At 34.6% G+C, this 22,908-nt stretch overlaps 3 protein-coding genes across 4 annotated transcripts in view; all 3 read left to right on the top strand.

The window, feature by feature from the left end:
• Positions 1-1,618: 1,618 nt before the first annotated feature.
• On the top strand, positions 1,619-9,696 carry cry-dash (cryptochrome DASH). The gene is made up of 14 exons (XM_051882053.1): positions 1,619-1,845; positions 2,791-2,963; positions 3,061-3,154; positions 3,240-3,370; positions 4,377-4,525; positions 5,363-5,451; positions 5,529-5,602; positions 5,682-5,771; positions 5,860-5,939; positions 6,627-6,686; positions 7,163-7,320; positions 7,408-7,527; positions 8,736-8,912; positions 9,001-9,696. The coding sequence occupies exons 1-14, from the start codon at positions 1,783-1,785 to the stop codon at positions 9,103-9,105; spliced, it is 1,563 nt and encodes a 520-aa protein (XP_051738013.1). The 5' UTR covers positions 1,619-1,782; the 3' UTR covers positions 9,106-9,696.
• Positions 9,697-10,438: 742 nt separating this feature from the next.
• Positions 10,439-15,853, top strand: myd88 (MYD88 innate immune signal transduction adaptor). The gene is made up of 5 exons (XM_051882054.1): positions 10,439-10,995; positions 11,597-11,719; positions 11,798-11,978; positions 13,305-13,396; positions 13,759-15,853. The coding sequence occupies exons 1-5, from the start codon at positions 10,692-10,694 to the stop codon at positions 13,911-13,913; spliced, it is 855 nt and encodes a 284-aa protein (XP_051738014.1). The 5' UTR covers positions 10,439-10,691; the 3' UTR covers positions 13,914-15,853.
• Positions 15,854-17,599: 1,746 nt separating this feature from the next.
• Positions 17,600-22,908, top strand: part of oxsr1b (oxidative stress responsive kinase 1b) — a 56,189-nt gene continuing 50,880 nt past the window's right edge. The window contains exon 1 of one of the 2 annotated variants that reach the window (XM_051881917.1): positions 17,600-17,885. In XM_051881917.1, the coding sequence (XP_051737877.1) occupies positions 17,816-17,885 (70 nt within the window). In that variant the 5' untranslated portion in view covers positions 17,600-17,815. The remainder of the gene's footprint in view (positions 17,886-22,908) is intronic. The other variant, XM_051881919.1, reaches the window with a different exon arrangement.

Consider the following 22,908-nt stretch of genomic DNA (forward strand, 5'->3'; position numbering starts at 1 on the left):
GAATACTTTTTGTGCACCAAAAATAACAAAATAGCGACCTTATTCGACAATATCCAGTGAAGGGTGATTTCAAAACACTGCTTCATGAAGCTTCGAATCTTTACGAATCATTTGTTTCGAATCAGTGGTTCAGAGCGCCAAAATCACATGATTTCAGTAAACGAGGCTTCGTTACGTCATAAGTATTCTGAAACTTCAATAGTTTGCGTGACTTTGGTGGTTTGATACGCACTCCGAATCACTGATTCAAAACCTATGATTCGTAAAGAATCGAAGCTTCATGAAGCAGTCTTTTGAAATCGCCCGTCACTAGATATTGTGGAATAAAGTCGCTATTTTGTAATTTTTGGCGCAAAAAAAGTATTCTCGTCGCTTTATAATATTAAGGTTGAAACACTGTAGTCACATGAACTGTATTAAATATGTTTTAGTAGCTTTCTGGGCACTGAAAAAGGGAGTGTTATTGCTGTCTATGCAGGCCTCACTGAGCCATCGGATTTGATCAAAATATCTTAATTTGTGTTTCGAAGATGAACGAAGGTCTTACAGGTGTGGAACGACATGAGGGTGAGTAATAAATGATATAATTTTCATTTTTGGGTCAACACATGAACGCTCACAGGCCAGAAGCTAGACGACCAGAGATGATGTTATTGGATTACATCGTGTGTCATTCACCATTGAGAAAACTTTACAGTACAGTGAGTAACAGTACTACTAAACTAAAGTTAGGTTGTTGCTGTTTGCCATTCTCGTTTTTTCTGCACAGCGTACGTGAACGCGCTGACGACGGACGTATGATGTCTGCGTGAACAGGCTGCGCAGTGGTATGCAAACACACCTTGACTGACAAGAACACATGCTGTCATTTTTTTCGGACCGAATGCAGTGATTGAACGAACATTTTATGGTCCTATGCCTTCCACAGACGACATAAAAATAAATTTAGACTGCTTAACATATGATTGCTATCAGGATATGAGACTTTCGACCAGCATAACAAAAAAATGTTTCTGTAGAGAATCACTTATTGTAATTTTAACGTTACCAGTTAGCTCATTTTAACTAACAATAGACCTTTGGCATGGTAGACGCCATATTGAATTTAATGTGGATGAAAACAAGGCTGTGACGGACTTGCCTTTACAATGCTAGGCATGCATTGTATAGGATCTCGATGTTTAAACAACAAAAAAAAAAAACTAATTTTGAAGCTACTTAATGGAGGGTTTTTTGTTCTTCGAAAAGATGTTTCGTCTAATAGTATCTTGTTGTTGAAGAATAGTAGGCTATCCATTAAACGCACATAGGCTTAATTCTATCCCTCCTTCGTTTTCATTCCTGTCAAAAACTAAATAAGGCAAGCCCCTCCCTGACTTAAAGTCTATGAGCAATACATTTGTTACAGTATTTATTATTTGTTAATGTTAGATAATAAGAATAGAACTGTTTAATGTCCACTCAGGTCCAAATAATAACAGATACAACTTATCATTTTAATAATGTATTAGTAAATGTTGCAACATTAACTAAAATTAATAAAATGCTTAAAAGTGTTTTTCAATATTACTTCAAGTTGACTAATGTTGTTAACTAATTACTTTTTGTTTATTGACAGGGTAATTTTGGTAAGGAGAGCACATGCGCTTTCAGACTTCATGTTTGGTAACCTCACGCGCATGTTACCAAACGTGCCCGTCACTCTTTCTTTGCTGGTCTGCTTGTTCAACGTAAACACAACCGCTGGAGACTTCTTTACGCCATTAAAGACCGATTGCCACGATGTCCGCTTCTCGTACGGTCATATGTCTGCTGAGAAACGACCTGCGTCTGCATGATAACGAGGTAAATATCACAATCACAGATACTGTATCTATATAGTAGCATAAAATCGTTCAGTCTCTTGTCTCGAGCAAACCACACTCGCGCCTGTATCTGTGTGCATAGACTCGTCCTGCTCGATACTATATGATGTCCTGCTCGAGTTTTAAGAAGTCACAATGATTCTCTAAGTAATTTTACTGTTTACAAATAAAACTGAACACTTGAGAATAATAAATGGATTTCGTTTCATCTATTTGAGTTGCGAAACATCATGTCCATGTGAAGCGAAATCCGGGCGCTCATTGGGTAGTTTGTCGGCAATCGTCACAAGGGGCGTGGTCACATGCTAGCGCTTCTATGGAGAACTAAACTTGCATATAAATAAATATACAATGAATATACATAATTTATATAATAAATGACTCGGTGAATTTTTTTAATTTTTTATTTAGCCCTATTTTTGTATTAATGCTCTCACATGATCCCTAAAATTCTAATATGCAGATTTGGTTCTCAATTATTATAAACTCTCTCTCTCTCTCTCTCTCTCTCTCTCTCTCTCTCTCTCTCTTTATCTTAACTAAAAACTAAATAAATATAATAAATTATTACAAAAATACATAAATTAAGGACAGCATTAATACAAAAATAGGGCTACATTTAAACCATTGAGTCATTTATTATATACATATATAAGTAATGTATATGTATATTTATATGCAAGTTTAGTCCTCTATAGAAGTGCTAGCATGTGACCACGTCCCTTGTGACGATTACTGACCAACTACCAATATATATACTTAGTAAACATGCTATCTTTTGAATTAGTAAACAAATTTTAGGTCTATGAACTACACTGTGCAAATAAACAGTGGTTTTATGAACTGCACTGCTTGCTTTGACATGTTAAGCTTTGATGGACCTATTAAAAAAACATGATAAACCGGGTTTACTCCATTCATCCAGGTGTTTCACTGGGCTCAGAGGAATGCCGAGCACATAATCCCCCTCTACTGCTTCGATCCGCGTCATTACCAGGGCACCCATCACTTCAACTTCCCTAAAACTGGTCCGTTCCGTTTACATTTCCTCCTGGACAGTGTGAAAGACCTGAGGGCAACACTGAAGAAACGGGGAAGGTGGGAATGTTCCATCACACACAGGATGTACATTCTCTCCACATACTAATGTTATGATTAATTTATGATTAATATATGTTTGTATGCCTTTGTGCAGCACGCTGGTCGTCAGACAAGGAAAGCCGGAGGATGTTGTTGGTGATTTGATTAAGCAGCTGGATTCAGTCACAGCTGTGGCATTTCATGAAGAGGTGCGTTTCAGAGAGGCCACACATAGTGCTGAAAGCTGTGAATGTAGAATCCAGTATTTGCAGTCTTTCTGTCAATTTCCTGAAGGTGGCGTCAGAGGAAAAGACTGTGGAGAAGAAGCTAAAGGACATCTGCTGCCAAAACAAAGTCAAAGTTCAGACTTTCTGGGGGTCTACACTTTACCACAGAGATGATCTGCCATTCAGTCACATTGGAGGGTAGGACAAGTGTTCCAGTGTTATTTTAGTATTATTTATATATTATTATAGTATTTATTCATATTTTTAATTAGTTATTAATTTTTATATTTTCAGATTTTATTTTAATTTTATTTTAAGTCATTTTGTTATGTGCTTTTGTCATTTTTATTAGCTTTTCATTTTTTTGTTTATATTTCATATTTATTTAATTTAATACTTCAACTTATTTCAGTTAGTTGCTAAGGCAACAGTTGTAATTTTTGTTTTAGTTTAAGTTTTTCATCTAATATTTGCTTTATTTAAGCTTTATTTCCATTACAAAAAGTATTTTTAATAGTTTTTTTATTTTATTTAACTAACAACACTTAAATTAAGACTTAAATTAAGTTTAACATTAGTTATTCTGCTTTTTACAATTCTGTTTTTTATATTAAATAAATCTTAATATAAATATTAGATTAGATTTTCCATACACTGTACTTTCAACGATTTTTCCAAACAGGAACTTGATTGCAAAAGTGTGTAATAAAACGTTATGTGAGAATGATGCAAAACACTACATCACTAATTTTCTAATTGTATATTTTAGGAATTTTTTATAGAATTTACTATATATCATTTTATGAATATTTATTCAAGACATTATTTTATAATAATCACTTATCCAGAAAAAATAATATTGTTTGTTATTGTGTTTTAAACTACTCTGTTCTTGTCATTAAAATAGATTTTGTTGCTGACATATAATAAAAAATAAAATAAAATGGATTTTTTTTTACCAGTTACTTTAGTCCATTCATGCAACTTATTCAGGAGCTCCATTCTAGCAAAGCTTTATTAAACAAGTTAAACTTTCCTAGGAAACTTCACAGAAAAGTACTGGAAACTATTTTTCAATTCCACTATTACTGTAACTTCCTTTTTTAGGACCTGAGTAGTAATTACAGTGTCAGTTTCAGTACTTGTGAGGTCAGCAATTTAAATGTGTGACTAAATTTCCTGTTAATTTCCACTGTCTTCAAAGGTTACCTGACGTTTACACCCAGTTCAGAAAGGTGGTTGAGGGACAGGGCAGAGTGCGACCTGTCCTTTCCACCCCGGAACAGGTTAAATCTCTTCCCCTTGGACTGGAGGAGGGTCCTATACCTACTTTTGAGGGCCTGGGACAGACAGGTACCTTGATTTACGTAACTGTACTGGAATACACCTTAAAGGGGATAGTTCACCCAAAAATTTAAATTCTGTCATCATTTACTCACCCTCAAGTAGTTCCAAACCTGTATGAATGTCTTTGTTCTGCTGAACACAACGGAAGATATTTGGAAGAATGTCAGAAACCAAACAGATCTCGCCCCCCTTTTACTACCATAGTAAGAAAAATAAATACTATGGTAGTCAATGGGGGCCGAGATCTGTTTGTTTACAAACATTCTTGCAAATAACTTCCTTTGTGTACAGCAGAACAAAGAAATTCATACAGGTTTGGAACAACTTGAGGGTGAGTAAATGATGACAGAATTTTAATTTTTGGGTGAACTATCCTTTTAAGTTAACAAATATAAACAGATAGATAAATATTCCATTTTAAAACAAAGAAAAGAAGCAATGGTGGGAGGAAGGTTAGTATGCGAGAACAGCGGGGAACTGTATATTCTGTATCAACACAATCACTTTATTTAGCGTTCATGTAACCACTATGTTCGGATTCATCAATCGGAATTATTTCATGTAAATGTAGCTACTGATATTTAACAAGTTAAATCATATTTAGAGCATACTGCACCAATATCTCTAGATAGAAAACATAACACAGTCAGTAGGATGATGAAAAAGGCTGAATCGGCTACTCATATTTCCTCTTTCTTAATATAGCAGTATTACATGAATTGTGCTCTGATTTCCTCTCAGATGACTGAATAATCCCCAGAAGGATATTTGGAGGATAAAAACAATTCATATTATGTTAACCACAAAGAACAATCATGATATATTTCCTATCTGTGGTTTCAGAGTCGGCGATGGACTGCCGCTCGGCCTTCCCGTGCCGCGGTGGAGAGACTGAGGCTCTTGCTAGGCTAAAACATTACTTCTGGGATACAGTAGGGCCTGCTCTTCCTTTTTCCTAAAAATAACTCAGTCAATGAGAGGGTTATTTAATATTCTTGTTTTATCACAGAATGCCGTCGCGACTTATAAGGAGACTCGGAATGGCATGATCGGAGTGGACTATTCCACAAAGTTTTCTCCTTGGTGAGCCTTCAAAATAATGTTTTTTATAATGCATAAGCAAAGCACAGACTAATGCTGACCCTCCTTCACTGTACTTCAGGCTTGCGTTGGGCTGCATATCTCCCAGATATATCTATGAGCAGATAAAGAAGTATGAGGCAGAACGAACCGCCAACCAAAGCACATACTGGTGAGGAATGTGAACTGGATATGTTTTCAAATAAGATAAACTCATTTCAGGTTTTTATTTGCAAGAATGCTACATTTGTCTTTACCAGGGTGATATTTGAACTTCTGTGGAGAGATTACTTCAAGTTTGTGGGTTTAAAATATGGAAACAGAATATTTCATATGAATGGTAAGTCTGGATTTGTTTTGTATGTGTTTAAGATTTTTTAATGTTTTTGAGAAGTCTATTATGCTCAGCAAGGCTGCATTTATTTGATCAAAAATACAGTAAAAACAGTCATATTATTCATTTAAAAAAGCTGTTAATTGTTTAAGAAATTTTTAAATGTGATTTATTCCTGTGATGTCAAAGCTGAATTTTCAGCACTATTACTCCAGTTTTCAGTGTCACATGATCCTTTGGAAATCATTCTAATATACTGACTTGTCTTATTATTATCAATGTAGAAAACAGTTGTGCTGATTAACATTTTTGTGGAACATTACATTTTTAGCATAAACCTTTTAACATTATAAATGTCTTTACTGTTATTTTTGCTCAATTTAATGCATTGTTGCTGAAGAAAAAATATGATGATGTAATTTCTTACAAATAAACAAAGCCTTTCCGACCTCAAACTTTTGAACGGTAGTGTGTGGAGGGCAACACGATTAATTCTCAAAATGGTCAAATTTTATAAGCCCCCCCTCAAAAAAAATGCATAACAATCATAAGCAATAAAATAAAATAAAATACAACAAATCTTCCACCATTTCTTGAATAAAAGATTTATAGTGCTCAATTACATTCTAATATCTATTCTAATTAAATGGATGTTTAAATAATTAATATGATTTCGTCCCTCATGAACTGAAGGTCTGCAAGATAAGCATGTGCCCTGGAAGACAGATATGACATTGTTCAATGCATGGAAAGGTAATGTGTCCTGCAGAGAATCTGCTAATCTTCTCCTCTAATTCTTGATTTTGTACTTAAGGGATAGTTCACCCCAAAATGAAAATTTTGTCATTTACTCACCCTCATCTTGTTCCAAACATGTATGAGTTTCTTTCTTCTGTTGAACACAAAAGAAGATATTTTGAAGAATGTCAGTAATCAAACAGTTGATGGTAGTCATTGATTTCCATATAGTATTTTTTTTCCTACTATAGAAGTCAGTGGCTACCGTCAACTGTTTGATTCCTGGCGTTCTTCAAAATATCTTCTTCTTGTGTGTTCAACAGAAGAAAGAAACTCATACAGGTTTGGAACAACTTGAGGGTGAGTAAGTGATGATAAAAATTTTCATTTTTGTGTGAACTATCTCTTTAATTTCATAAATCAACTGAAGAATACACATCTCAAATGATTTTCTGTGAAGTAATAGCAAAATATTTTCACATGTTTTCCAGAGGGAAGAACTGGGGTGCCGTTTGTAGATGCGAACATGAGGGAGCTTGCACTGACAGGATTCATGTCCAATAGAGGACGTCAAAATGTGGCTAGCTTTCTGACCAAGGACTTGGGTTTAGACTGGAGACTGGGCGCTGAGTGGTTTGAATACCTGCTGGTGAGAAACATTTATATTTGATGGAGTGGTTTGATGCTTTCTGCTCTTTGCTGCCGTTTGATTGCTATTATCTTACATTGTTGTCAGGTAGACCATGACGTCTGCAGCAACTATGGAAACTGGCTCTATAGTGCCGGAATAGGAAATGACCCACGAGAAAACAGGAAGTTTAATATGATCAAACAAGGACTGGACTATGACAATAACGTAAGTAGTTATTACAGGTCTCTTGAGGTAATAGCACATACAACCAAAAAACACCTGCATTCTGATTCATACATTTTATTAATAGCCAATATCTAAGCAAAAAAGTAAGAGAGAATAGTTGTCTAGTTGTCTCAGTTTTTACCCCAGTGAATGTTTCTCAGGGTAGGTTTATTTTTAAAGGTTTATTATTATTTTTAAAAGTAGTTTTTTTTTTTTGTTTTTTTTTTACCAAGGAGAAAGTATAAAGTTCACTGTACAAATTTGAACCTTTGTGATAAAAAGTTCTGCATACTATAGGGGTAAGTTGTCACAATGGAACATAATTTATACTGTAAAATAATTATTAAACAATTCAAGGAAAACCAATGTCGGAAAGGGAAAATAAAGTCAAAATAATAATTAGTCAAAATAAACTGTAATTAATAAATTAACAGCTTAGTAACAATTAACAGCCTTTAGTAAAAAAAAATGTTAAATTACATTACATTAAAATCAATTTTAAAAAGCAAAATAGGGTTACACTTTATTTTAAGGTTTCCTTGTTACAGTGTAACTATGAATAATTTATAGTTATTACTATAGTAACTACATGTAACATGTAAAAAAGGACACTGTAAAATAAAGTGTTACCCAAAAATAAATAAATAAATAAATAAATCTAATAAAATAATACTTGAACTAAAAGTGCTTAAGTACATTTTATCTAAAATCAGCAAATTAAATGAATGTTAAAATGAATAAAATGATCATTAAAAAACAATCATAATAACAGCCTTTAGTGTATGTATATATATATATATATATATATATATATACACACACACATACACACACACACACACACACATTACATTAAATTAGAAAACAAAATACAAATAAATAAATTTTAAAAAATCTTGAATTATAAGTTTAAAAGTGCTCAATTACAGCAAATCTAATATCAGCAAATAAAATGGATGTTTAAATGATTAAAATGATCAATCGCTTTTATGGCCTAAACTGATGTGAATCATATTTGTAAATGCACTTCCTGGTATTTTCCACTTCTAATTGCTTTTTACTGTCACTTAAGTAAGCAGGTTCTGCTATGAATGTAAGTGTAAATATAGGAAGAGGAAGTTACACATGTGTCTGATGTGTCTGAGAGTTTAATGCAGGATAAGGCATTTTTCTGCACAAAATCGACACTAAATGTTGTATCTTTGAAGGGGGACTATGTCCGACAGTGGGTTCCAGAACTTGGAGGTATTAAAGGTGGGGACGTGCACACGCCCTGGACCCTCAGCAACTCGGCACTCTCACACGCAAAGGTTTCGCTCAACGACACATACCCTTCCCCAATCGTCATAGCGCCTGAGTGGAGCCGTCATGTCAACAACAAATCAGTAAGATTATTAACAACTGAATGATATTGACTATTAGGGACAAATGCAAGCTTGTATTAAAAAAATATAATTGTGGTTTCTTTTTCAGTCTGGTCCATCATCAGCAAAAGGGAGGAAGGGCTCATCTTACACACCAAGACAACACAAAGACAGGGGCATCGACTTCTACTTCTCCAAGAAAAAGAGTTTCTGAGGATGAGATGTAGTGGATTAGTGCTTTTTCTTGAGCTGCGTCACAAATAATAATAGGGCATCTGCTCAGGTCACAGGTTACAGAATGGAATGAGGAAGGGGAAATGAAAAATATTGTGGTTTTGGGTTGCTCTTTCTGAATCTGTTTTCACACACAGATACAGAAACTGCTGCTCATATTTTGAGGACATTATGACAAAATGTAGCTCTAATTTTCATGTGTTTGTATATACTGTATTGAATACAATATTGTATTTTTGGTTGTTTTCATAAATCCCTGCGAATATCCTGGTTTAGTCAAGGACGATGAAAAGTTGATGAAGATAAAGGTTGTTATACCTATATTTTTTGGGGGGGAGTTTTACCTTTCTCACATGAAACAGTGATATGTAATGTAAATTATAGACAAACTGTCAAAACGTTTTAATAAAGTGCACATTCAGAGTATTTTTTTCATTTATTCGGAAATAGGAAGTGAGAAGTGCCAAATGTTTCAGTTTGGTTTTGAAAAGCGAGGGAAAAGGGTGCGAGACAGCTGTGTGCTCAGAACTGTGATTACTAGTCAAAATACTAAGTAAAAAATACTACAATACGTTTCTTGCATCTTTTCTTACAACTTTTTTTTTTTAAGTTATGAATATCTAGGACTTTTAATCGAAGGTTACTTCATTTGACCTGTACAAAATGTGCACTTTCACAAAATATGTAATAGTCTAAAGGGGTCATCCATGTTTTATGGATTGGTTGGTTTCTTGTCACATGACAACAAAATTGCTTCCTGCATGTTGATTAAACCACTGAAACTACAAAAATATTAATATTTTAAAACAAAATTGCTTCACTTTTTTTTTTTGTTTTTTTTTTTGTTAAAGATCTATGCCAACGTTTCTTTTTTCAAGAAGTTCATTGTCTGAACTAAAGTGTTTTTATTTTTTTACTCTCCAAACACGTACACCACATTAATTTGATTTAATTATCTATGTTGGGAGCTTTCTCTGTGTTCAGTTTACTGTTAGTGTTGTCTAAATTATAATTAGACAACATTAACAATATAATGTAATTTAGACAACATTAACAATTATTTACCTAATATTCGATACATTTAACCAAAACGGAGGAGACCATTATGGCTTTTTCCTCCACAGTCAACTTTAGTTCGGAAATTGTCCATATTTGGTGTTGAGCTCTGTGCCTTTGGGAGCAGGCCTGAGATCAGTGTTTTACTAATCCCTCTATGACGCATGAAATTCTAACAGCCGATCCTGAAACAGTCGATCCTCCTTTTTTTACGTAAACTTCGCGCGCTCATGAGTCAATTGGCTACACGCTCATTTCGTCATTACTCTGATGTTCTTTTTTGCGAACATTTCCTCATTCTTCACTCGACTTTAAACAACATATGTAGTTGTTCAGTGTTCTGTACTGCGTAGCATACTGCTGTTCCTAAGTTTTGATTTCCTTCGGTTTATCGGTAGCTTCAGGAAATGACACTTTAAGATATTTAACTTTTTTAATCACGTTCTCTTCTCTAGTTAAACGAGGAGATTAACAACGTCAGTGGATAACAGTGAGATTTTGCCCATAAATATGGCATCAAAGTCGAGTATAGACCATGAGGTGATTCCAGTGACAGCTTTAAACTGCAATTTCCGAAAGAAACTGGGCCTGTATTTAAATCCACAAAACACAGTGGCAGCAGACTGGAGGACTGTCGCCGAAATGATGGACTTTACCTACCTGGAGATCAAAAATTTCGAGAAAAGAGACTATCCCTTTGAAAAGGTTTTAACGGAGTGGGAAACTCGTCCAGAGGCCACAGTAGCAAATTTACTGTCGATTTTAGAAAAAGCCGAAAGGAAAGATGTTATATCAGACCTCAAGGAGATTATAGGTATGTCATCCACATTTTATTTATATTACATTTTTTTTTATATTATAATAAATACTTTCTGTGATATAATCTAGCTTACTGTAATAATATAAATAAATAATACGACATATTTACTATTATTACTGTTGCTACTAATATGTTAATAATTAAAAAGATTAAAATATTATAAAATTATTCAATATTTTAAATAATTAAAAGTAATTAAGTGCTTTATATAGTAAAATGTATTATTATTAATATTAGTATTGTTGTTATTATTTTATATTTCCTTGTTTATACAGTAATAACCCAGAGAAAAAAATGAATAAGAAAGGTCACGTTTTATTGCTGTTCTTGTCTACTTAATAAAAGAAAATTTTATTTAGAAAAGTGAGACACCATGCCCCCCAAACAACATTGCATGTATTATGGAAACAGACATTATTACATCACACCTTTTTAACACATATATGCTGAAAGACCATGATTGAGAAAAGAATGACTAATCATGACTACAAGAGGAAGTGACTATTCAAAACATGAAATGACATTTTTTTTATTCTGGACAATAGCGAAAGTCTCAAACTAAGTGTTATTGTATCTTGTTGGTGTTTCTGCACAGATGATGACTGCAGGAAGTATTTAGAAAGACAACTGAGGAAGCCCGTCCAGGTTCCAGTGGTGGACAGCTGCGGGCCCCGCACACAGGAGCGAGAAGGCATCACGCTGTTTGATGATCCACAAGGTGAGTTTTTCCTTGATCAGTCTGAATGCACTGTGGAGTTAGTTAGCAGTTTACCAAACTAATCATCGTCTTCAACAGGACTAATACCGGAGACCTTTGATGCCTTCATCTGCTATTGTCAGAATGACTTCCAGTTTGTCCATGAGATGATCAAACAGTTGGAACAGACTGAATACAACCTGAAGCTGTGTGTCTTCGACCGAGACGTCCTTCCAGGCACGTGTGTGTGGACCATCGCCAGTGAGCTCATAGAAAAAAGGCAAGTCTGTTTAGGGTTATTTTTCATCCAATGCTCACTTGAAATTAAACACAAAAAAACCCCTGATAATTTAATAAAAATTTTAATTGTAATGCTTAGCCAATCTAAAACTGAATATCAATTCTTTATATCGTGTATATATATACTTCTGTTGACTTTAGTTTTTTTATTTTTTATTTGTTTTATCAAAATAGGGTTACGCTTTATTTTAAGGTGTCTTTGTTACACTGTACTTATACATTTAAGTACTGAGAAATATTAACCCTCTGATGCTCTTTGCGTGTTGGTCAAAAATGACAGAAATTTCTCTTTTTTTTATTTCAATGAAACAAATGTACTATATTTTAGTTTGATAATGTTTTTTATTTAATATGTATGGTACTAAATCATATTTACGCTGTAGTTATAATTCATTTATCCACTTTTTGAGCCTAGACCTGAAAATTAAATTTCCAACTTAAACTGTCATAAATTTTGAATCCTTTAGAGCACAGACTTAATTTGATCTCTTTTCAAAGACGACACTTGGCAAATTATTGCTGATTTGAAAAAAGTTTAAAAAAGTTAACTTAAAAAAAAGTTACAGAATTTTACGTTTATTGTCATGAAAAATGCACAAAAATACTATTTTAAAGTTTTATATGAAAATATGTTTTACTCTAAAACTGCAAGAAAATCAAAATCAAATTCTAAACAAGTTGTGTTCCAAATTTGAGCTTGATATCTCAAAAAATGAGCTTTCAGTAAGATTTTGTTTGGCCGCAGTACCAAAAGTTTCCCATTCATTTCCAAAGAGGTCATTTTTGATTACTGTGTGACTATTTTTTTTTTCCAGGAACATTTAACCTTTTTTTTTTTTTTTTTTTTTTTTTTTTGTTCACATAGCAATTGCCAAAACCTTTACCAAGTTTCATACCATTCAGATGAAGTAAAAAATTCTAAAAAAAAAAAAAAAAAACGAAACGTAAAATTTTTCGGTCAAAACTGACCGAAGAGCACCAGAGGGTTTTAAGTAACTACATGTACTTACTATAGAGTTAGGATTTGGGTTTGGTTTGGTTTAGGGTTAGCATGTAATTATTCATAATTTATAGTTATTACTATAGTAACTACATAAAATAAAGTGTTACCTAAAAATAGTATATAATATTATATCAATCGGTTATTGTTTAACAGCCATAACATAATTTTAAAAATCAGCTTATCAGGATTGGCTAGAATTTTTTTTTTTTTTTTTTAAGTTGTAAATTCTTGATGAGTTGTCTAATATCTACTTTAAATGTTTGTAATCAATTGTAATGGTTATAATTAAAATATGCCCCATAGGTGTAAGAGGATGGTGGTGGTCATTTCCGATGACTATCTGGACAGTGATGCCTGTGACTTTCAGACTAAGTTTGCACTCAGCCTTTGCCCAGGTACAATATCTTCTTTAATATTTATTTGAGTTGCATTACTGTTTTAATTACTTCATTAAGTGAGCTTATTAGGGCCCAAGGGTTTTTTGAGGCACTTAACATGCTTAAAAACTAAAATTTGAGTCATAGTTGTCAGCCATTAGGCATGGTCATGGTGGCAGACTCTGCAGCACCCTTTTTTACATGGTACATAAACTTGCTGCATATATCGTACATGGACATATACATATGAAACTCTGTACATTTATAGTTTTCATTGAGCCAAAAAAGTATAATGCAGCTTCAAAAGCAGCATAGAAATGTTCTTATTTACAAACTGTAATCGTCACCCAACATAAGCTTCACTTTTGTCTCTGCCGCAGGAGCTCGCACTAAACGCCTAATCCCTGTTGTCTACAAAACCATGAAGAAGCCTTTTCCCAGCATCCTCCGTTTTCTGACCATCTGTGATTATACCAGACCCTGCACACAAGCGTGGTTCTGGACCCGGCTGGCCAAGGCGCTCGCACTCCCCTGAACATTTCTATGGACACCAATAACGGTTTACTGTACATTCATCACTGGGTAAAGCACACTATTCCCTATGGAGGGTGAATGGAAAATACCGTCTGTGATTTCTGCTCGCTTGGAGAGTTTCTCAGACTCAGTAGTGAGTCCAGCTTATGATGAACATTTCAAGAAATGTTCTTTTACATCTGCCCCAATCAAAAGGTTGCTCAGCTTTCCAAAGCAAATCCCAAAAATGGTTCCTCATTTAGTCTCTTTTTCTTGTCTTGTTTGCAATGTGCAGAAGTGTTTCTTTTGTATTTTGTTCTTTATGGCAAGTATTTTGGCAGGTGAAATCTATTTAATGATTTGCTATCATTAAACTTTCTTGCAGTGATGGTACATAAAGGTTCCAAAATGGCGTTTTCACAGCGATGCCATAGAAGAACCATTTTGGGTTCCTCAAAGAACCTTTCAGTGAACAGTTCTTAAAAGAAAGATTTTTTTTTTTTTTCATAGTTTGAAGAACATTTTAATAATCTAATGAATCTTTTCTGGAGTGGATGTTAAAGGTTTTTCATGGAACCATCAATATCATTTAAGAACCTTTATTTTTAAAAGTGAGTTTAGTACTATGGGTACATAAGAACACATTTTGGCTCTGATGTTTTAATGTACTTTTAATCTGTCTTTCATACTGGCAGTGCCTTGTGTGTCATAAAATATTAATGTGAAATATATTTGTGGATATTACATTTGTTTTTCTATTTGCCATGAATGTTATTACTCTGCATTTCTTGGTAAGATAAATACAGATTCACTATAACAATCTTTATCTCGGTTACGCAGTTATAGTTGGTTAACCTTGTTTTTACGTCTTGAATACCTCAGTCTTCCTGTGACGACACATCTGCACAGAAAAGATGATGGCTTTTGATCTGTTAGATCAGACCTTGTTAGTATTGTTTCAATTCTTTTTCTATGTTTTAACAATTTATGTAACTGGCTTTGTATTTATTTGTATTGTTGCTTGTGTGGCATAACTTACAAGCTATACAGGTCTTTTTAATCGTTTTTTATATGAAAACAACACAACTTTTATCTCCTGTGCTCACAGTTTAGACAAACAGTACATTTGACAGCAGTACATACAGATACATATATTTGGCTGGTATGCATATTATTTGCTTTAATAGCAAAAAGCTTGTATTTCATACAGTTGGTCATTCATGTGTATACAGATGCAAGTGCGTATTTAGATCAGTTTGCCACATTTACCGCACTTCCTGTTAGTGGAAACTGTTTCTACTGAAGCAGCGAGAAATGCATTCTTGTGAGGCTGATTAGAAAACCAACAGAAGTAACCTCTGCACTAGAGCAAACTTTGCTGATTTTATGATAGAAACTTTTTGAAATGTGTAGCGTGGGTGGGAGTGGACGCACGGGCATGACTCTCCACTGTTTTCTAAGGTTACGATACATTATTACGAGATTAAATTAATATTATTTTTAATTTTATTTTTTCACGTCTAACGTGGAATTCATTAAAATATTCTTGGAAATGTTGTTGTAATCGAGCCTCATTTTATAGGAGTTTCCTGTCCTCAATTTCACTTTCCATTCTTTGTAATATCCCTTTGCTTAATCCCTTTGCTTCCTCCAGGAAGTGATAAGAATTAGCTTAGGTTTGATGAATTCTGTGATGTTTTGTTCAATTAGTTGGTTTGTCTCACTTTAACATTCCGTCCAATATTCTAAAATGAATTTACAGAAATTATTATTAACTAAATCTTGGTTGTTTTGGTTTGAAATAAATCTGAATTATCTTCAGGTTGACACCCTCAAGCTTCTCTCAGCGATGACTAACTTTAGCGCTGTATTTTCATCCTGTTAGGCATTCTGTTAATTTCCTTATCACTATTATTAATCAAGCTATAAATAATAATAAAAAAAGATTATATTCTTAACTTATTTCTGGAAGTCTTCTACCTTTTCATATGAATGCTTTCTGAGGAATGGCCTGTGTAGTGTACTGTTTATTCCACGAGATGGCGGTATAATAGACAGTAAAAAATGGCCACGATGCATTTTATTATAACTATTTAAAATAAAACGTTTAAAGGAACTATGGATGATTTTTCACCAACTATTGCAATAATTGACCCTGTGATTGTGTTTCTTGCAGTACTGTGTACTAATTAATTTTGTGTAAAGAACGACACTCATAAATTAGCCTATACACAATTAACGTTGCTTGATTATTCGTATTGCTTAGGCTTTCAAATATTTGCCATGATAATAGCTATAGTTTGCACCAAATAAATAATAGTTATACATTTGTTGTTAATAGCCTACTGGAAAATAGTAATATATTATAGCCTAGTATTAATACTATAGCATAATATTATAGTATTATAGCACAATTATTTGTGCAGTATAATATTAGCTAATACCCTAACTATTGATATCTTTGCCGGAATGTACAGTCACTGCTAGCTAGATTATTTACAAATTGTAGTCGGTTACTGATTCCAGATTACATGACAAAAATTGTAGTTAGGCTAGTAATTCATTACATTACACATTTAAGTAATATAATACGACTACTTTTAGGCTACTTTTAGATTAGCTACTTTTGACCTAACTCGTTTATCACATTGATTTGAATAGGATAATCTTGTAGCCTACCATATAAAAATGCGAAGAGAAACAAAATATATTCCATTGTTTGTTATCAACAACATGAAGTGCATTACATTACGTCAGGGTTTGCCAAACTGGGGTTCGTGAGTTTAATGAAAAGCTATTAAGTATTAAAATCATAAAAATGTAAAATTAAAATAAATAATTTTAAAATAAAAACAAAGATGATTTTTTTTATTTGTTATTTATTTGTTTACCTGCATATCATGTGACCATTAACCGACATCAGAGAACCTTGAACTTCATTTTATTAGCCTATTTATTAGGCTATTATTGATTTCATTTTATTATTAACCTAACTTATTAAAGGCTTCAAGTAGCCTAAACATATTAGGTCAGAGGTTCAGCTGATAAAAAAAAAGTTGAGGAATCTTTGCATTGCATGTAAATATGAAATGACGTGGATTTGTACAATTTATTGTGTTTGAAAGCCTTCCAAAGACAGTATTACATGGTTAAAATACTCAATAAATGATAATTCAAATAATAATTAATGTGTTCATCAGGAGTCGATTAGATATGCAAAGCTGCAATTTTGAGAAAACACTTGTTAAAAGTGAAATGATTTCTGTAGAGCCAGTGATGCTGTGTTTTGCTCAGTTTTCAGTGATCGGCTCATAGTGTCTGGTCTGTGCGTGTAATTTTACAAACCTGGAAGAGATTCTGAACGGATATAAGCAGAAGGCTTTTTTAGAAAGGAAAATTTAAAAGATAAAAAAGAAGCAGTAGGGAGAATCAATGAATTATGAATAATTTACTGCCATTGTGAGAATAACATGTAATCATATAGGCTAATCAATAAAAAAGTAGCCTGTAGTCTGATTACGAGTATTTTAAAACGTAGGCTAATATAATCTAATTGCAAATACTTGATTTTTTGGAATCTGATTACGTAATCCAGAACACATGTAATCAGTTACTACCCAGCACTGTGTACGGTACCATGGTAGTTATTTTTAAGGGAGATAACAGATAATGTGTGTGATTATTACACACCCAAGATGGCCGCCTTTCGCGTCCGTCCCTGTGTAGGAATGTGGAGGGCGGGGCTTTTGGCGCTGGTGGCAAAGTTTGGGAATGATAGAAAGGCTATTGAAGATAATCGCGGAGAAGAGCTGGAATGCTACTGCTTTGCGAATTACAGTAACATTTACACGTTGTTTTCTGTAAGCACCCAACACTAGTGCTTGGATTCATCAGGATCTAAATAAAGGTACGCAATCCTGAGACATGTCGGAGGACCTGAGCTCCCAACCCTGGTCCATCAACAAGGATGACTATGAGCTGCAGGAGGTGATCGGTGAGTGTGTACCTATATGATAGCCGGCGAATACGTGACATTGTGTGCTAGAAATAAGTTATTTTGCTACAAACGTTGCGTGGAAGTGAGTTGTGCGTGTTGTTGTTCAATGTACAGTAGGTTGGCGGTTCTGTAAATATGGAGATTAAAATGATGTATTAGAACCAGGGTTTGGGTTTTTAAACTAATTAGCACTTGTTATGAACACATGCCATTGGATTTCAACTCTCTAAAAGTCTTAACTTGAGTTAAAAGCTAATGAGTTAAAGTAGATGTCTGCAAAAGACTCATAACCTCCACTTCAGTTGTCAAGCCTGTCACGTATGCCAAGTTCAACCTCTCTCTCTCTCTCTCTCTCTCTCTCTCTCTCTCTCTCTCTCTCTTTCTCTGAGCATTTTTAACCATTCACCACCTTACTGAAATGCAGACAGTACAGATGATGAAGTTTAATGGCACTCATGTGAATAGCCCATTGACAGAGTTTGCATGGTAGTATTTGAAGACGTATGCCAAACAGCTAAAGTATTCTGCACGCGACAACGCCTCATTCTGCTGATAAGCCCGAACACGTGCAGTAACGCTCCTTCAGTAATGACACCCTTTTTATGGCCTTTTCCCTTCTTTAATATTCTCAATATTTTGTAGTGTACCTATTGGCTGACAGCACTGTGCAATCTATTATGAAGGTACCGCCCACTTTTACGTTTGGATAAAAACTGCTTACTGACAGCGTTAGTTTACAGATGACTGTTGAAACATTTCTAAGAGTTAGCATAGTCTGCTTAATTTAGAACCGAGTCATATGTCAGACCGGTGAGAACCATCTTTTCATTGTAGGTCTCAAAAACCCACAGAGAATGTCCAGCACATGCTGTCATAGTGCGCGCGCAGAGCCTATACGATTACGAACCTCTGTAACATTACATTCATGGGTCATCGCTTCACATTTACATCAGTGACAGTAATAAATAAATATCTTATGCTATTTATTTATAGACTAGAAAGAGTTTTGGTGACCTTTTTATTTAGTTAGTGAACAAATAATTCTGTGTAGCCTGGTGGTCTGGTCTGGGGACTGAAAGGGATGCATTGAACAAGATGTTTAACAGTAGGTTTCTCCAGAGGGTCTTGTTCTGTAATAAGTGCACCATATGTGGCTTAACAGTTTCTATCACCACCTTGTCGTGCGGCCATGAAGACACTGTTGTAAGCTGTAATTCTTTTTGATGATCCATGACTCTGACCAGCGAGCGAGTTTTACAGCCTGTCAGTATATCTGCACTCCAAATCTGCTTTCTAGGCATGATCTTCTTCCATGTGTATTATACTCTTCATTTTCTGAGCACTTTATTGTCTGTATTGTTTTGGTTACTGGTTGATTTAATCTTGTTACATCGCAGGGTTTTAGCTTGAGATTACCTCTTTGCACAGAGTGCTGGAAGAGTCATCTGATACCTGATATACTTCTTTCCAGGGCTTTAGACCCCAAAGGGATCTTTTTGCATGTTCCATGTTTTGACAAGGTTTTACTAGTTTTCAAAGCTGTTAAGCTCTTGCTCATAATGTTCAAACTTTTAACACTTTTTTAGAATTAAATCGTCCTCTAATATAGTTTTAAAAATACAAAAACAATGGATTATATGCACAACTAATTGCATCACAGCAAATGAGTAAAATATTGATCTATATTGATTTTTGCAATTGCTTGCCCTTTTCTGGAAACAGATGTTTTGACATTTGTCTTGTTAATCTTCTTTTTTTTTTTTTTTTTTTACATTAATTAAGTTCAAAGGCACAGTATGTAAGATTTTTGGATTAAAATATCCAAAAACCACTAGAACAATGTTATATATTTTGTTGACTTGCGTACTTACATTATCCCAAATGTTTCCAAAAATGTTTAAATTCAGAGAAATAAGCAATTTTAACCAGGACACCGGACCGTGTCCGTGCGTTGACTGTCAATGACATCATACCCACATTACCCTCAATTTCCAGTTTTATTTTGTAGAAACCATAGAAACACCAAAGACGCTTTAATATATTATGTTTTATTAGACAGGTGAGCAACTGCTTGGATACATTCATCGACAGAAAACGAATCATTGTTATATAGCTCAACACAGTGAGTCTTATTGTTTAAATCTCGTTTTCGAGTACCATGTTTTACCATGCCTAATATCGATCTAGCTTACTGCAGTGTGCAACAAGTGTCTCATAGTAGCCACCGAGTGAACACACAGAGTAGCATTATTACAACTTTCAACACAAATATATCTAATATTATAAAACAGAGCTGCTTACCCCACATACGCATGACCGGAAGAAGCAGAAGCGATTGTCTGTGTCATAATAAAAGCTCTACTGCTCTCGAGCCGTGTGTCGCACTCGTCTCTCATTAGCAGTCGTTCCAGCGGCCTTGTTCCACTACGACGGCTTTCAGCCACACCCTGCTTCATACTACAGTAATGTTAATAAATCTTTAATACATTAGCTCATCCATGAATATGATTTCTGCCCGAGTCCCGTCGGATTCTTTTTCACCAGCTGTAGACGCAAAGACAACACCTCCATGATTCCGCGAAATCAAAGCGTCATCAAGCTACGCCTTTGTTTTGAATAAGCAACCTCTAGCAGCGAAACATTACATATTGTGCCTTTAATAATGAATATTAAAAAAAAAAATATATTTTTTTTTTTAATAAAAATCATATTGTAAAACATTTTGATTGAAGGTGACTGTGAACATTAGGTGGTATAATTATACTTGATAATGACCCAAATGTACAACAATTACAAGAGCTTTTCCTTTAAACTTACTGCGCATTAGGGCCTGTGTCTAGTCTCTTAACTGTGTGTGTGTGAGAGACAGTGAAAGACTGGTCAAACCTGTCTTTACTGTTGCCTTTTTCTACTATGCCTCCTCTTTTGACTCATCAGCACTTAAAGTACCCCACACCTTGAACATTTCAACTTGTGGAGGAGAAATATATCATCTTTCATGCTTTGCATGGTTGAATACACAAAAATTACTTTGATATCTCAGCTTCAGTTAAACGTATCCATAGGCTGGACTTGTCTTTTAATAAGTCCTCTATCTTTTTTTTTCTTTTTTTCGAAGTGCACCGATATAGACTTCAAAGTTTCGGGTTTGTTTTTGTAAGCTGCAGTTTTCCCAAAAGATTTAGTTATTCCCAAATTCCTGGAAACACTCTCTGTATGTCTCCCTGTGAGGATATGTTGTGCCCTCTAGCATGCACCTTCAGAATTGCTTCTTTGTTGTAACCTGGCATGTGACGTGACATGCCAAAACAGGAGTTCATGCTAGAGGCGAGTTTGATTGTAGTCCTTCTGGAGTTCAAGTTTAAGCTTGGACATCTCAAGCTTCAGTGTCTTATTGTAATCATACTGTACTTTAATCACAGTCTCTGTTACTATTCTGCCTTTAAACTCAATCTCAGATGTCCCAGGACCAAAACAATCGAAACAGCGATGTTTAATAAGCAACAAAGTCCCGTTAAGGCAAGTCATTTTTCTCTGCAGCCATCTTTAAAACACCTCTCGGGCAGCTATTTCAGTCATGCAAGTTCAGCTCCTATCTCTTTGAATGGGGAAACATCACATTCTCCAAAGCTGTTCACCAAGCTAACAGTTAAATTCACCAATGAAATCTGACAACTGTCTCATAATCATGACAAAAAACTGCGTTTTTTTTTTTTTTTTCAGGCTGGACCAACCATTGAGCATGTGCCATCATAAGCGCGCGTCTCAGAACATTGACTGTTTCTGTAGCAACCGGAGCTTCTAAAGGCAGCTGCAGTGATGCAATGACTTTACCAATTGATGATTGGCTGTTTTATTTAGAAGGCGAGACTTATTCTGCTATTGCTCTTTGCACTTTCTCCCCTAATATGAGAGCACCGTCTTTGTATATCTAAAGTCTTTGTTAGCGCTTCTCAAATGGCCATTTTGACTGAGTCAGTAAGTATTTTGTGCACACAGCGTGGATAAGCTACAACAGGTAAACATGTCAGCTGTGTCTAGGGCTGGGTTGACAATATCGATTTCTCGATTTTAATCAATCTTTATTTTGATGAACCGATTCTTAAATCCCAAAATCTGTCTTTTAGTCTATGCTGTTTTCAGTTGATGCATGAACAAAACTTCACTAAGCATTATTTCTGATATATAGAGGGTATGCCCTATGCACATGACGTCACAGTAGGCAGGAGTCACTGCGTTTACACCCACTGGGAGGCAAAAAGATTGAATGTTCAGCTTGAATGCTGCAAAAACGCACATCTAAAATGAGAAAGAGCTGTGCAATGACTGTACAAATAGATTCAACAAGAAATTGAAGCTAGATTGAATCCAGGCAGCAAAACTTGAATTTTCAGTTACCGTTGTGTGTAAGATATGATACATTTTGGGGTAAAATCATACTAAGGATGGATAGATAGATAGATAGATAGATAGAAATTGCAGTTTTTATTTGAGTGTTGATGATTAAATACATTTGAATTTCAGTTTTCGGCTAAATGAAAAGTTTCTGTGTTTCTTTAAAAAATTAATTGAAGTGCACTAATCTTCAATCTTAAATCTCTTGAATCATAAATTGAGAAGTCTTGATTTGTAGGCTTGATAAACATAGACTAATAAAGGAGCTGGTTGCTTTTCTGTCACTTCATTGGGCTCATTTTATGGTGCTAAGCATTTCTGTGTATTTGAATCCTTGTGTAAACTGACCAGTGGTGTTGAGCCCAGCTGGAAGCTGTAGTTGCTGACCTGAGCAGCTTTTATGAAGGCCCTGTATTCTTGTATTCTAAGTATTGCTTCAGTTGGTTTAGACTTAGAGAAATGCACTAAAAAAAAAATACTATATTTGAAATAAAATAAGCACTTTGTTTTCATAAGCCACCTTGGAATTATTAATGGTGCTCGCTAAGCAAAGCATCTCTATTACTATTGCTCATACTCGCGGTTAGAGATCTGAACACACCCATAACCGTAAGTGTTAATGTTC

Source organism: Ctenopharyngodon idella, chromosome 23 (genome assembly GCF_019924925.1).
Source record: "Ctenopharyngodon idella isolate HZGC_01 chromosome 23, HZGC01, whole genome shotgun sequence".
Classification (NCBI taxonomy): Eukaryota; Metazoa; Chordata; class Actinopteri; order Cypriniformes; family Xenocyprididae; genus Ctenopharyngodon; species Ctenopharyngodon idella.